Raw genomic sequence first — 16,324 nt, 5'->3', positions numbered from 1 at the left:
TGGAGGTGATGTGAAAACTTTTTCAGTGCCTGGAGTTTTCAGTAGTCTGGTTAGCTTTTCAGTTTTATAACCGCACAAAATATTGGCATAATGGTGTTTTGTTCTGTCCTCTGAAACCAGTATAAATTTTTAAAGGGGGTAATAGTAATTTGATTTGTTTTAGTCCATGAGGCCTATGCCTTTTCATGGTACTTTATGTAAGGAAACTCAGCTTTTCATTAAAGAAACTAATATTAATATACACATTTCTATTTAGAAACTAATTATGTGTGCCATATCTAAATCACAAAATTGTCTTGCATTTAACTGTTGTGCGGTGGGGAAATGAACATCTGGAAATATTCTCAAAATTGTGAAGAAGAATTTGAACCTTTGGGGGCAATAAGTACTATAATCTCAGCTGATGAGATTTCTGTGGATGAAACTAAATATAACATTCACCATAGGGCTTCTGTCAAACACTGCAACCCCATGTTGAGGTCACCTTTTCTGTGTAACTTACCTGTGTTATTTCTGTGCCTCCTCCAACAATAGTTAGCTATCTGTAGCAGGGGAACTGCGCAGCGTGAAGATATAATGCCTGTTCCATTCCTACACATGCACTGGTGAGATGTAGCACTTGCCCACTCCACCTCTATTTTCTACTGCTTTATAACTGCTTTGACTAAAAGTAGATCTATGTAAATTGCAACTGATCTACATTGAGTAGTTTTGAGAATGTACTCTCTCAACTCTAACTCTTGTACCTTGTATCCTCTTTCTTATTGTACTCCCCAGTCTGCTCCTTATCATAAGAAATTAGGATTTTTAACACCCACTTTGATAAGAATTAGTAATGCAAATTGAGTGAACAGTTTTGTCAACTTGCATTACTTATTCATCAGAACTAAATTTACTTGTGAAATGTAGCCATGCTTATAATTACCCAGATGGCTAGACAGTATCCTTCCTTTCGAGATTTTTCCCCGTTTGAACAAAATTACATATCAAATGCTTTCCAACTACTAAAATGCTTTCCAACATTATTGGTCATGGTGGATATTATTAAAGAATGAGATATGTGGAGCAGTGATGTGCTTGTCAGAAAAGCAAATTATCAATATTTTATATAAATCCAGGTTTTCTGGAAAACATTTTCAGTGACTTACATAGAGCATGATCTGATTCAGCATGTTTGTTTTAGACTTATATCGAGTGAGCAAGCATTTTAACAGTTCTCCATCTTAATTTTATGTCTCAGTAGCAACAAATACTTGAACTGAAATGTTTGATTAGGGAAAAAGAGGTAATAGAATCATAGAGTTGGAAGGGACCACCAGGGTCATCCAGTCCAACCCCCTGCACAATTCAGGAAATTCACAACTACCTCCCTCCCATACCCTCAGTGACCTCTATTCCATGCCCAGAAGATGGCAACAAAAACCTTCCAATATCCCTGGCCAATCTGGCCTGGAGGAAAATTGCTTCCTGACCCCAAAGTGGCGATCAGCATTACCATGGGCATGTTCCACTGAGGAACCACTCTAACTGTCAGAAAGTTCTTCCTAATGTTTAGCCGGAAACTCTTTTGATTTAATTTCAACCCCGTTCTGGGGCAACGTAAAACAACTCCGCTCCATCCTGTACATGGCAGCCCTTCAAGTACTTGAAGATGGTTATCAAATCACCTCTCAGCCGTCTCCAGGCTAAACATACTGAGCTCCTTCAGCCTTTCTTCAACTCCTCACAGTCTTCGTTGCCCTCCTCTGGACATGTTCCTGCTTGTCTATAACCTTCTTAAATTGTGGTGCCCAAAACTGAACACAATACTCTAGGTGAAGTCTAACCAGAGCAGAGAAAAGCGATACCATCACTTCGTGTGACCTGGACACTATACTTCGATTGATACAGCCTAAAATTGCATTTGCCTTTTTAGCTACCGCATCACACTGCTGACTAATGTTCAGTGTATGGTTTACTTGAACATAAGACCCTTAGATCTTTTTCGCACATACTACTTGTCCCGAGCCCCGGCCTCCCCAGGCCATCTCGGTACTCCCCAAGCAGGAGCCGAGACCAACGGCTGCTACAGCAGGGGCCCCAAAAGAGTCCCTGCGGCAAGAAGCTGGTCCGCCTCCCCCGTGGCTCCGCCTGCTGACCCGGCCGGCAGTCACGGAGGACGCGGCGCGGTCAATGCCGACCCCCGGGACGGCAAAGACTCCAACCCTTACGTTCTCCCCGCAGGGTCCTCACCAGGAGAGGCAGCGAACGCCCCAAAGGCCCCTTGGACGCCGACCGATGGAGACTGGGCGGCGCCAGGACAGGGAGGAGCCCAGCTGAGCGACGGTGGTCTCCCCCGGACGCCGCAGGGGCTGAGCGGCCGATGGGAGGAAGACGGGCGCGCCCGGGGCGGGGTCGGGGAAGACGGGACACGTGGGAGGAGGGGAGAAGGCTGACGCAAGCCTCTCTCACCCTTCTAGGGACTCTGGAGGCGGGGCCGGAAAGGGGTGGGAGGGGCGGAAGGGGAACTGGCAGGGATAAAAGAGGCTGTGAGGTGGAAGCCAGGGAGGAGATGGTCAGAGTCTGCCCCGCGGCCTCCGATGCTGGCTTCGTCCGAGGGGGAAGACAGTTCCAATTCCCCCTCAGTATGGTCTGAGGCTGAGGAAGCCCCACAGCCCTCTCTCCCGCCGACTGCCCCAGGGCAGGGAGGAGTCCGTGTGCAGGCGGGGCCGCTGACACTACTGTCAAGACAAATCTCCCCCAGCCTATAATTATCCATTTGATTTTTCCTACCTAAATGCAGAACTTTACATTTATCTCTGCTGAAATTCTTTTTATTAATTTTAGCCCAGTTTTCCAGTCTGTTAAGATCACCCTGTATCCTGGCTCTGTCTTTTACCGTATTTGCTATCCTTCCCAATTTAATATCATCTGCAAATTTAATAAACATCCCCTCTGTTCCTTTATCCAAATCATTTATAAAGATGTGGAAAAACACAGGTCCCAGGACAGATCCCTGAGGCACTCCACTTGTCACTCCTCTCCAAGAGAATGCAGAACCATTAAAAAGCACTCTTTGGGTACCATCTGTCAATCAGTTACTGATCCAATTAACATGTGATATGTGGAGATCCAAACCACATTTTACCAACTTGTCAACACAAATATCGTGTGGAACTTTATCAAAAGCCTTACTGAAATCAAGATAAACGATATCTACAGCATTCCCCTGATCCAGCAAGGTAGTAACTTTCTCAGAAAAGAAGAGGTTAGTCTGACATGAACTGTTATTGAGAAACCAGTGCTGGCTCTTAGTAATCACAGCCGTCCTTTCTAAATGCTCAAGAACTGACTGATTTGTTGTAAAATTTTTCTAGGTATAGATGTCAAGCTGACGGATCGGTATTTATCCGAATGCTCCTTTTCCCCCTTCTTGAAAATGGGGACAGCATTTGCCTGCCTCTAATCTTCTGGCACCAAGAATTCTCAAAATTAATGGAGTGTGGTTTAAATATTATATTGAAACAATTTCAAAGGTTATGTAGAACTTATATTGGGACTGATGGCTGTAAACATATTGGGACTGATGCCTGTAAAATTTAAAGATTATAAACATGGGGAGGGGCGGTGGCTCAGTGGTAGAGCATCTGTTTGACATGCAGAAGGTCCCAGGGTTAATCCCCGGCATCTCCAGTTAAAGGGGCTAGGCAAGTTGGTGATGTGAAAGACCTCTACCTGAGACCCTGGAGAGCCGCTGCCGGTCAGAGTAGACAGTACTGACTTTGATGGACCAAGAGTCTGATTCAGTATAAGGCAGCTTCATGTGTTCATGTGGAATAACTTTCACCTACAGTGCTTACATTTAAGGGGGGGGGGGAATCCAAAGTCATTGGCAACTGTTGACATATTATTTTTAGCATACCCGTACAATTGTGTATTAATGTGACTGTCCACTAATTTATTTCAACATAATTTAGCTCTCATCTACAAAGGTCACTAAGGCACCACAGTTTCATCCTCACTCTCTGTAGCTTTGTTGTATTACTTGTTAATTTCATATCAGATTGGGCATTACAACATCCCTTCCACCATGTGGAGGCAAATAAGGATTTTATTTAAATGACTTCATGGCACCTTCTAACATGCCAAAAATGTCTTTTCCCTGAATGAGATTATTGCTAATTAGATCCTCTCAGCAGCCTCTACTTACTGTGATCTACTCGTCCAAAAGGCCCTAAGTGTCTTGCTACGTTTTAATAATCAACATAGTTTTTGTATTTCAAGTTTTTAGTGACTCAGATTTTGTTGAGTCTCAGATTGCTTTTTTGTTTGGTCTGATACTATAATTGTTTTATGGCTGATCATAATCTGTTCTCAACACAGGCAATGTAGGTCATAATTTATAAATAAACAAGTGCTGTCAGAAATGAGATATGGGATTAAATCAGGTACGTTTGATTTTCTGTTATATGTCTTTGAATGGTTGCACTGTAACTAAGAATGACGATGGTGTGTGGATAACTGGGTTCCAAGTGTTTTTGTAATATATCTTCAGTACTGTTTTTGTTTAAGCATTCGTATACATTTGTGGGGGGATTGTTTTGGTATTTACCCTGAACGTCCCATCAAGGTGCACGATCTGGCACAAAGCTAAATGCCCTAATGACTTGGTGTAGGGTACAGGTGTTTATTGTCATTAAAATCAATTGAACTTTAAAATATTTTGCCTTAGTTTTGAAGTTCTCTGGTATAATGGGCTGTGCTTATTGACTTTTATGACTTTTGTTGCCCTCTGGATACTTACTTTCATCTTCCACAAGTGAACACACTTCACTCTTCTGGGTGTACTTTAGACTTTTCTGTTGAACTACTTCAGATGTTCGAGGATATTTGGCACCTCTGGTTTTCTAACTGAAGCAATGTGTATTTAAACCTGAATGTGCTGCAGTTGCAGAAAGTGGACGAGGGGGACCAAGTTTAACAGCAAAAGGGTTGCACAGGAGTGAACAATTCTCCTGTCATGCACAGTTTGTCTCTCCTGTAGCCTCTCCAAGCTTTCCTGCTTCTAGGCTTGCAATATCTGAGCCGAGCTGATTACAGGCCTCTAGAGGAAGAGGCTGCAGTGAGTTAAGCCATGGGCAAGAGGAGGGTTAACTACCGCTCACCTTGGTACTACTTTTGCTGGTAAAATAAGACTTATAACTGATGGATATTCAAACCCGGGTCTGCCACTTTCATGGCAAGTTCAGCCCTCGCCTAGCAGGGTCTGCCTGAGACCTTGGAGAGTAGCTGGTAGTCATAAATAAGAAATTCTTGGGTAGATAAAACAGTGGTCTTTTGGTATAAGGCAACTTAGTATTGTCATATCAAGATTTTTAGAAGAACCTCATACAGATTTAGGGTTGGTAATTTCTTAGGTACATTTGGACAGGATGCTAGCAATGCTTTATCATATTTTTCTCAGTACTTACTGGGATAATGAGAGCAATGAAACTACCACTATAGCTGTGAAAAGTACTGAAGCATGTATTTACTGTGTAATGTGTTGGTGTGCTAGTAGACGCCACCCATCTTGCATGGCACACTTGCTGTTTCTTAAAATTGTGATCAGAGCTTTGCCTTCAGCTGTTGTCAGGTTCCCCTTCCTTATCCTTCACCCTGTTACCTGCCCAGTACCTTTTCACATTGCAAATGTGTTAGGACGAAACATTCTGTCTGTCAAGTACTTTCTGTTTTCTGCTCAGTTGAAATTCTCTTTTGAGCAGTGATCTGAACAATAGTATGTGATACAGGACCATTAATAGTTGGACATCCCTTTTCCTGAATGTTCTTTCCTTGCCTTTAAGTAATGTTTCTTAAAGCTTCCTAGATTTTTGCAGTTTGAAAGAAATTACTTGTGAGGCTGCTCTTAAATCACATTCATTCTTAAATGAATATCTGTTCTGGTATGATTCCCGGCTTTGGACCTGGGCTAATGGCTGCCAATGCTGCATTGTGTTGGTTCTCCCCCACTTGTATGTGTATGTGTTTGCTGTCAAGTCACATCTGATTTATGGCAACCCCGTAGGGTTTTCATGTTTGGAGATGGTTTGCCACTACCTGCCTCCACATCACAACCCTGGTATTCCTTGGAAGTCTCCCATCCAAATACTTGCCAGGGTCAACCCTGCTTAGCTTCTGAGATCTGATGACAGCAGGCTAGCCTGGGCTATCCAGGTCATACAGTCTTGGCTAAAGTAGGCTTTGTGGATTATTTTCTAAAGTGAACTCAGTTTAAAAGTCCATTTGGTATATCCCTGGCTGTTGTACTTCAGTCTCTACTGAAAGCATAATAATTATCAACAAAATTGTTGCATATTGTCAGTATATTGCAGGTTTTTAATGTAAGGGGATGCTTTGGCAGGGATAATAGGGCTGTTTGGAATATTACTGGTGTGTTAAAACATTTTTGAATTTTAAAGTGCTATGTTTCATCTTAATGTTTGGTTCCATTCATTTGTCACATGGTCAGCAAGGATAGTAATATGATCAAAATGTGATGGTGCACATTTGTATATGTTTCTATAGATCCAAGCTATACATCTTTAGATTCCTAGTCCTTGAGTTTGTGCCTACAGTTTACAGATGCTATTTGAACTTTAATTTAAGGTGAAAAATTTAGAATAATCAAAGGACGTTCCAGAATGGTAACATTGTTGTTCTGACATGTGATTCTAAAGCTGATGTTATTTTATAAGAAAGCAATAAATTAAATGGTTGGATAAATTCATAGGGGATAGCTGTATCAATAGCTAAGATCCATCATAGATAAAAATAGCCTCCATGGCAGACATAGTATTTTTCTGAATACCAGGTATTGGCAATAAAAGAAGCTTTGGAATCATAGTTCTGTCCTGCATGGTTGAGATTTCAGAGAAAGCGGGGGGCTGATTTTAAAAATGGGATGGTGCATTGGTTGGATGTTGGTCTGATCCCACAGGCAATTTGTCCTTTTATGTTCTATTTTGTAACGACCACGTTGACCTTCACTTGAACTGAACACATTTTGCAGGATTATATCTAGTTAGCTTTTCCTCCTTTGCCCAAGTCAAAATTATACTTTGCCTCATCTAATGTAGTTGTGTGCTCTGATTTTGTAAATGTTTTGTGTGCATTATAGGTGAAGTGGCAAGATGTGGAGCAACAAACAAAATGAGGTGCCTTTACAAAATTCAAGGTCCTCCCTCAACAGGGATTCCATCACAGGTATGTGTTTGTTTTTTTGTGTCCTGGTTCTGTAAACTGCTTTAAAAATTGGCAGCGTGGCATGCGTCTGTGTCACACAGCTTGCTGTGGATGGAACAGTAGTTTCCAAATCTGTGTTGAAACACAAACGGCTAATAGTGCGGGAAAAGCTGCTAAACCACAAGATGCTAGCTTTCTTTCTTTGCCTTCAGGTTGGCTTTTTGCAAACTTTTCAATAAATATTGCGCTGAATTGTATTAATGCTACAATTCTAATCAGAGTTCTATCAGAAGGGGAATAGTATAGCTTTTAATTGCAGTTCTGTGGCTTGTGACAAAATCATTTTTAAAGCTGTCTGCATCTTCTAAAAGAAAACAAGCTGTTTTGGGTATTTTGTTCATTATTTCTTGTCAGCTTTTCTCACTGAGATGCAAAGCAGATTACATAATGTAAGTCAGTACAATCAATATGACGAGGAGGTATTTAATAAATAGTGTAATAGGACTAGGATTGTAGTAATCTGTAACAAATCCTAAGTATTAAACATGTGTTAAACAATGCAAGAAATGATATGTAAGTAGTTCTATGTAAGTAGAACTATAATGCAATGAACGCAAGCTACATACAAATTTACTTACATTTTTATTGCTCTTTTCTGACAAAAAAATGGCTTTCAGAGCAGCTCTCAGGAATCAGAATACCAAGTGTTCCTTGGGATTCTCAGCTGAGCTGGATTCAGGCACAGTAAACTGTTGCCTGACCATGTCCTGCTCTGGCCTCATCGTTGGTGTGAGAGATTAAAACCTTCTAGCAGAAGCACATACTATGACTACCTAATAAAGAAATTGAAGAGCCCCTGCTTCATATACTGTCTTCATATAAAAGTGCTTTTTGATGCAGATACGCACCAGAAAGTGTTTGCAATAACTTACTAAGTGTAATTTGTCCCTTGTAAAAAGCATGCACTTTTGATAGCTTTTTCTCTTCCTGAAAATAGGCAGTTTTATTTAGTGTTCTGTTTAGATGAAAATGCCCAGCAATTCAACAAATAAATTCATACTGTAACTGATATAGGCTGTCTAAAAAAAAAATTATTGAGCTGTGCAAAATATTTGTCATGGAAGTGATGTTTGAATTAAGAGAGAACTTGTTTGGAATTCTTTGTGCAGACTTAACTACCGCATGGGATGCTTTTTCACAGACTAAAGCAGCGGTAAGTGTATATATTTTTAAGTACTAAAGTATGTGAAAGTCATATATGACAGTCATATTGGATGCACTCTTTCTCCATAGTTCTGTACTTACTAAAAGAAAAGTGATAATTGTTCTGAGTGGGTTGGGGCATTCAAGAGCAGTAGAAAGTTCAGATGTGGCTCTTTTCAGCAGTACAGAATTGCTGAGTACTGGAAATCTTCACTCACTTTCCTACCATTGTGAGCTGCAGATAACACATCAGGAAAAGAGAACCCACAAATGCATGTTTATATGTGCACATGCATGCACACACAATGCCACGTTTAAAACTATTCTGTCCCTTTCAATTCTAACACCCCAGTCCTATGCCCTGTCATTCTGTTGTGTGTGTTAAGTGCCGTCAAGTCACTTCCGACTCATGGTGACCCTATGAATCAGTGTTCTCCAAAACGTCCTATCATTAACAGCCTTGCTCATGCCTTGCAAACTGAGGGCTGTGGCTTCCTTTATAGAGTTAATCCATCTCATCCTGGGTCTTCCTCTTTCCTTGCTGCCTTCAGCTTTTCTTAGCATTATTTTCTGTTCCAGTGACTCTTGTCTTCTCAAAATGTGACCAAGGTACGATAGCCTCAGTTTAGTCATTTTAGCTTCTAGGGACAGTTCAGGCTTGATTTAATCTAGAACCCACTTATTTTTTATCAATCATGAATAAGTGTCCCTATTTGGACAGATGGTGCTGAAGCAGGAACCACTCCTGGAGGTAGAAAGGGGTGCAACTCTGTCAATATTATGCCATATCTCTCACTGTAAAGGTACCAAGGAGATTTGTGTTTCACTGGACAAGGTATATAAACATGATCTGGTTTTAGATACTCAAGTTTTATTTCGATACAATATCAGCTCTGAATAAAAATCAAAGTTAGGTTAAAATAATAAACGTTGATGATTCTGGGAGGGATGATTTGAATAAGAGGAGGAAAGATCTTCTGTGGGGAAAGGTTTTCAATTAGCCGATTTTTCAGCAATCTGTGGTGCAAATCACACCATTTACAACACTGTGGTTTATCTGCCGTTTGCTTGTGAATGCAAGAAGAGTTTTAATATGTGGTTTTTTACTAACTTTAATTGTGTGTTATTTATTTATTTATATATATATATATATGTATATATATATATATATATTAAAAACCTTAGCTGCGACACATTGAAAATAAATTGGAAGTAGCTCCTACCAGCACAGCTGTGTTAGATTCTGTCATGGACGCCAAGAAGCCATCTGCCAGTACTACCAGGAAAATAAGTAGAAAAGGTATGTATTACAGATGTGAAGAATCCTTCCTCACAAATAGGTTTGTGGACAATTATTACTTTGAATTGAATTGCCAGGCATACGCGGTCTGTGCCTTTTATGCAGATGAAATTGTTGGGTGTGGGAGCCAATATTCCCATCATGAATCACAATAATATCCTGCAACAGGAAGCACATCTCCTTATGACTCTTTTCTTTTGTGGTTTCTATTTGGGTACTGATTGGAGTGATATTTGGAAGTGCTGTGAAATCACTAGAACAGGGGTCTAGGGCTGGCTTTTATTGGGGGTATGGGTGAAGCAGCCAGCATGGTATAGTGGTTAAGGTGTCAGACTAGGATCTGGGAAACCCAGGTCCAATTGCCCACACTGCCATGGAAACTTGCTGGGTGACCTTGGACCAGTCTCAGCTTCGACTCTGACAAGTATTTGAATGGGTGACCTCCAAGGAATACTAGGGGCATGACATGGAGGCAGGCAATGGCAAACCGCTTCTGAACATCTGGCAAAAAGGAAAAGAAAGGGTGAAGTAAACAAGTTGCTCCTCACTAGTGCCCCCACCCGCAGCCTTATGGGGATCTTTAGTGCAAAGGTCAGAATTAGCATTTTTGGAGGTGCCAAGTACAAATCCTGAACTTGTCATGGCTATGGGGCAATTTCACCCTCAAACCCAGCAGAAGTGCCAGGGAGAAATTGCCAGATAGCTCTGAAAAGGCAGCATTACTTTATCTAATAAGTGAAATGGTTGGCTTATGTCAGTCACGAAAGCTGCAAAATGAGGCCACAAAATCAACATATTATCTTGGCATGCAGAAAAATATGACCTTGCGTATTAACCAAATAACACCTCCCCCCCCGCCACCCCACATCCTTAGGGGGAAGTTACAATACTTCAAAAATGCATGGGATATTTAGAGCGACTGGGAGTCACCTAAGGAGGGGGATCTGGGAGCATGAGTGTAAGTTCCCTACTGGATCAGGCCAGTGGTCCATCCAGGCTAGCATCCTGTTTCACACACTGGCCACAAAGAAGTCATAGAGGCCAAGACATTCCCCTGATGTTGCCACCGACAGTGCTATTCAGAGGTTTACTGCTCTGGATGTGCAGGGTGCCTTGAGTCATCACAGTTGCTAGCCATCCTCCATGAATCCTTACCCCCTTATAAAGCCATTTATGCTAGTGGCCCCCGCTTTGTCCACTGGCAGTGAATTGTGGTTAATTTAATTACTTGTTGGGTGAATAAGTACTTCTTTTGGTCCGTCCTGAATTTATTTGCCCATCAACTTCATTAGATACCCCTGAGTTCTAGTAGTATGGGACAGGAGAAAAGGTTCACTTTCCCTACCCATACATGATTTTATAAACCTCTGTCATTTCCCTTCTTTGCTCTAAACTAAAAATTTCCAAATGCTTTAGCCTGAGAGATGCTGCTATCCCTTAATCAGCTTGGTTGCCCTTTTCTGAAAGTTTTCCCACTCTGATCTTTCTTTGAGATACAGTGACCAGAACTGCACTCAGTATTCCAGATGAAGCTGCACCATAGATGTATACATGGATAATACTATATCGGCAGTTTAGTTTTCAGTCCCTTTCCTATTAATCATCAGCCTCTTTCACCACTGCTACATACTGAGTTGACATTTTAATCAAGCTATCCACTACAGCCCCAAAACCTCTCAGTCTCTGCCGTTCAGACCCCATCAGTATATGTTTAAAGTTAGGATTTTTTGCTCCAGTGTATATCACTTTGCACTTACCTACAGTGAGTTTAATTTGCCATGCGGTTGCCCACTCTTCAAATTGGAGAGATCTTCCTAGAGCTTTTCACAACTTGCTTTGGTTTTCTTCATCCTGAATGATTTGGTATCTTCGGCAACCTTGGCTATGACACCGCTCACCCCCAATTCCAGATCATTTATGAACAAATTATATACCATTCCTTGTGGAATCCACTGCTAGCCTGTTTCTGTTACAAGAACTGTCTATTCCTGATTTCTGCTTATGGTCATTTAACCAGTTTTTAATTCATGAGAGGACCCATCTTTTTCCACGAGTGTGAAGTTTACTTGAGAGTCTTCGATGAAGGACCATGTCAAAAACCTTTTAGAAGTTAAAGTTCACAATATGTGCTGGATTATCCTTATCTACATGCTCGTTGAAAAATGCTCCAAATGTTGGAGAGGCAGGACTTCCCTTTGGCCACACTGATTTTCACTTTGGAGTCTTTGTTCCTCTGTGTGCTTAGTCATTCTGTTTTTTAATAACAGTTTCTCCTGATCTACCTGCAACTTGTTAGGCTTACTGGCCTGTAATTACCGAGATCCATTGTGAACCTTTCCTTTAAAATCAGTGTAACATTTAATTCTTTCCACTCCTCCAGTGAGGCTGATTATAGTGACAAGTTACATGTACTGGTTAGAAAATCAACAGTTTCAGATTTGAGTTCCTTGAGAACCCTTGGGTGTGTGCTGGAGACAAACTGGTCTGTAATTTTTCCAGTAGTCTTACAATTTCTTCTCTCATCATCTCAATTTGACTCCGTTTTTGAGACTTCCTTCCTGAAAACTTTGGTTCCAATGTGGACACATGCCCTGTCCCCTATTTCCCATGGTGAAAACAGATGTAAAGAAATCCAGCTTTTCCAGTATCTCCCCATTTTCCTTAAGCAACCTTTTCACTCCTTTTTGTCCAAAGAAGCTTTTGAGTCCTCAGTAAAGGAGCTTTAAGAATTTTGGTGAGGCCCAGATGCAGGAGAACTCTTGCATGCCCAAACTGCAAAGGAGGGGGACATGTGCCAGGGTGGGACCTTACACACCACAGCATTTATCTCCAACTTTGAGGCTGTGGAGCATTCTCAAGGTTTGCCAATGGCCACTTTTGATACAATGCAGCCAGAGTGTCTCAAATGGGATGAAGCGAATAATGGGCTTAGTTCAGCACAGGTAGGGTTGCCATCCTCCAGGTGCAGCCTAGAGTTCTTCCAGAAGTACAACTGATTGCCAGACTACAGAGATCAGTTTCCCTGGAGGAAATGGCAGCTTCAAAGAAGACTAGTCTATGCCATTGCATCACCACTGAGTTCCCTCCCTTCCCCAAACTCTGCTTTCCCCAGGCTCCACTCCCCTAATCTTATCTCAGAATAGTAGTCGCTGCCCCAGCTGTGGTGACTTAAACCCCCCCCCGCCCCATGCACATATAAAGCTGCCTTTGACTGAATCAGACCAGCAGTCCATCAAGATCCATATTGGCAGTGGCTCTCCAGGGTCTCAGGTAGAGGTCTTTCACATCACCTACCCAAATTTTGAGGTCATCTTGTGAGATCGCATTCTTTGTGTGCCTCTTCTGTCACAGGTTTTACAGGTGATAGTGTGATGAGGCGTTTTTGTAGGCATCGCCACAATTATGGGATGTCTTCCCTTATAAGGCACAGCTGGCACCTTCATTTATGACTTTTTAGGAGTGCAATAAAATATATTGCTTCTATCTAGCTTTTGGGTTTGCTTAGGCTGGTTATCTTGAAGATCTGAAATATTTTCTGGAAGCTGTTTTTCCCTGGTTTTTTTTTTTTAATCACTATTCTTCCAGAGTTCCAAAATATGAACATAAATGTGGGCCTTTAATTCTAAATAGGATTGTTACATCAGTTACACCAATTCTCATGCTTATAATACATATATTTACAAATTTTACATTAAAACTCTGTCCCCTGGTTTCTTCTAATTGCTTAGTTCTGAAAACTTGAGGCTGATTACCAGAGACAGCGATTTGTGATTTACTTACTTACACTTAAGTGATAATGGACTCCCAAGAGCATTGTAGATACCTAGAATCTTGGTTTTTGCTTCAGCCTACAGGTCTTCCAGTCAAAAAAAAGAGAGATCTCCCCGCTGTCCTCTGCGTGCTACCACTTTGGATAGTAATGTGAAAAAGGGCGGACATGTTGAATTTCATGAGCCCCTGGCTTCATTTAGGTCTGTATGGCAAATTTTTTTGATATTTTACAACCATGTCGGTGGAATCAAGTTACGACTGTAGTGCTTACCATCTTGTTCTTTTTAAGGAAATTTCAAAATTGGTTACAGAGTCCCAAGTTTGGATCAACTTTAGGGTTGATTTGCATTCTGCTGTAGTTTATTTATTGAGTTGTTATATATATATATGTGTGTGTGTGTGTGTATAATCTCTTTAAAATATATTACTGGTGTTTATTAATAGTAAAAATGGGTAGTTTATGACAATAAGGAAAGTAGAAAACCAGGCTATCCACAGACAAGGTAGAGCATTGATCTTCATCCTTTTGGGACCCACTGAACTGTGACAGGAAGAAGGGAGGCAGAGTTTGACCTTGCCTGTGAAAAGGACTGGACCGTGGACAGCAGACCAAAACAGCTGGGCACAGGAAAAGCAAGGCAAGCACCAGGTGCACTGTAGTGAGGATCTTTTCCACTGCTGACAGTGCAGTCCTAAGCAGAGTTGCGCTGTTCTGGGTCCATTGAAGTCCTTGGGCTTAGAAAGGTGTAACTCTGCTCAGGAATGCAGTGCAAGTGATCTTACCTCTCAGTCTTTCTGCTGTTCTCAGCATGCATTCAGAGGGAGGCAGGTGGCCTGTGCAACCGTGTTGCCTGTGCAACTGATCCTTCCTAAAGGCAGCAAAAAATAACAGGTCTGTCAGGGGTTGCAACCCAGCCGGAGGGTTGCATTACCCCGCAGAGGTCTTGACCCATGGGTCGAATATCAGTGAAGTAGCGGTGTGATCCTACATGGGGAGCTGCCTGGTATGGAGCAAAATACGATTTTTTATAAATTAGCCAAAAGATACCCCCCCCAAAAAAAATCCAGCCTGATGAGGACTGAGAATACTCTGGGAGGCATGAAATGTTGAGAGTAGCAAAGGAAGGAAATAAGAGGGAGATGGGGAAGCTGGCCTGCCTATAGAATCCTGGTTTATTACTTTTTCATAATCTAGCAGAACATTAACATGTCCTCTAAAGGGGAAAGATTTTAAATAGACTTTAACTGGGGAGTAATCTGGGCTTTTTACATATTATGTAGTTTCAGGTAAAGATTGTGTTGTAAGAAATTCAGCCAAAATAAGAGATCATTTAGAAACTGGATACTTGCTCAGTGAAAGTAGTTTTTTCTTTTTAACCCCCCCCCCCAAGATAAATTTTGTTTGGTGTTGCATACAACTTCTCACATTTGTTTTATAGTGCAATATGCTTCTCTTGCTAGGGACTCACAGTGGTCCTCATCTTATAAAACCTCTTGCCCGTCGGAGATATGTTTGAAGCATGAAGCCGGGAATAAGACTGAAGGAACGAGTCATATGGCCTATGAAAAGGATGAATCAGATTTGCAAAAAAGAGATTTCAAAAGCCCATCTTCTACAGATGAAACTGTTGTTAGATACTTGAATGACCGACCAGCAATCGATGCCTTGCAGAACTCAGATCCTTTCTTTAAAGCTGTAACTCCTACAAGATCAGAGGAGGAAAAGACAGAGGGATCCAGGGATGACTATACTAAAACATCTCTTAGCACCGCTGTCCCAGATGTCGAACTGAAAGACCCACAGTTGGCTGAATCTTCAGCTTCCTCTGCCAGTACCTCCAGTGCCCACAGGCTAGATATCTTAAAGCATCACCACCACGATGCTAAGCTGGAAAAACTGAAGGAACGGATTAGGAAGCAGTGGGAATTTCAAGAAGAACTGAATAGCAGAGGACAGTTTCGGGACTATGTTGATCATCCAGTAATCGTTGCAGCTGCAGAGAATACAGTAACCCCTAAAGTCAGAAAAGTGGCGGCTGCACCCCCTCCTCCCTCATATAAAGGTACATAGTCTCTGACTACAGTCTTTGTGTAGACAAAGATAATTCTTTATTGGTAGGTTCAATTAAGCCAGTGGCTTCTATTTCAGCGCTTGCAGTGGGGGTGGTTAGAATTCTACCTGGTTGAAATATTTTAACATTTGTAATGCTTTCTATTTTCCTGGCTCTGGTTGCATTTTTCCTCCTTCCCATACAGGTGTTTTGTATTGTACCAGCAGGGCATCTGTGAGAATTTGTGTAGGAGGGGAAAAGCCATTCCCTGCTGGCTCCGGCTTCCTGCCCTCTTGCTCTGCCCCTCAAACTTCTTGATAAATGCTTTGCTCCAGCCTCCCAGTCCTCTGTCAACCCCAAGCTACCCCCAAAGATCCTACAGGCCAATTGATCAGGGCTGGCTTGGCCCTCATACCTTCTCCTCATGGCCCCATGTATCTTTCTTCTCCCATCCCTTACTCTTTATCTCCTGATGAGGGCCACGTGATGTCCTGACATTATGGGCCATTATGGGTTGCTACAGGGTTTTTTTCCACAGTCTGTGTTGGATTTATTTGCTCATTGTTGTTTTGAAGTTAAAATCATAGAATCATAGAATTGGAAGGGACCACCAGGGCCATCAAGTCCAACCCCCTGCACAATGCAGGAAATTCACAACTACCTTCCCCCTCCACACCCCTAGTGACCAGAAGATGGCCAAGATGCCCTCCCTCTCATCATCTACCTAAGGTCACAGACTCAGCATTGCTGACAGATGGCCATCTAACCTCTTCTTAAAAACCTCCAGGGAAGGAGA

At 41.8% G+C, this 16,324-nt stretch overlaps 2 protein-coding genes across 2 annotated transcripts in view; one reads left to right on the top strand and one right to left on the bottom strand.

Annotated features, from left to right (window-relative positions):
- Positions 1 to 16,324, top strand: part of CEP350 (centrosomal protein 350) — a 93,598-nt gene that overhangs the window by 5,987 nt on the left and 71,287 nt on the right. Inside the window, exons 2-6 of the mRNA XM_056845578.1 lie at positions 7,139 to 7,224; positions 8,373 to 8,416; positions 9,592 to 9,706; positions 13,554 to 13,677; positions 14,939 to 15,540. Of these exons, the coding sequence (XP_056701556.1) occupies positions 7,152 to 7,224; positions 8,373 to 8,416; positions 9,592 to 9,706; positions 13,554 to 13,677; positions 14,939 to 15,540 (958 nt within the window). The 5' untranslated portion in view covers positions 7,139 to 7,151. The remainder of the gene's footprint in view (positions 1 to 7,138; positions 7,225 to 8,372; positions 8,417 to 9,591; positions 9,707 to 13,553; positions 13,678 to 14,938; positions 15,541 to 16,324) is intronic.
- Positions 1 to 16,324, bottom strand: part of LOC130473929 (E3 ubiquitin-protein ligase RNF146-like) — a 171,912-nt gene that overhangs the window by 115,471 nt on the left and 40,117 nt on the right. The window lies entirely within an intron of this gene.

The sequence above is a fragment of the Euleptes europaea genome, chromosome 2 (genome assembly GCF_029931775.1).
Source record: "Euleptes europaea isolate rEulEur1 chromosome 2, rEulEur1.hap1, whole genome shotgun sequence".
Classification (NCBI taxonomy): domain Eukaryota; kingdom Metazoa; phylum Chordata; class Lepidosauria; order Squamata; family Sphaerodactylidae; genus Euleptes; species Euleptes europaea.
The sequence above is the reverse complement of the archived record's forward strand: the minus strand, read 5'-3'. Positions and strand labels throughout refer to the sequence as shown.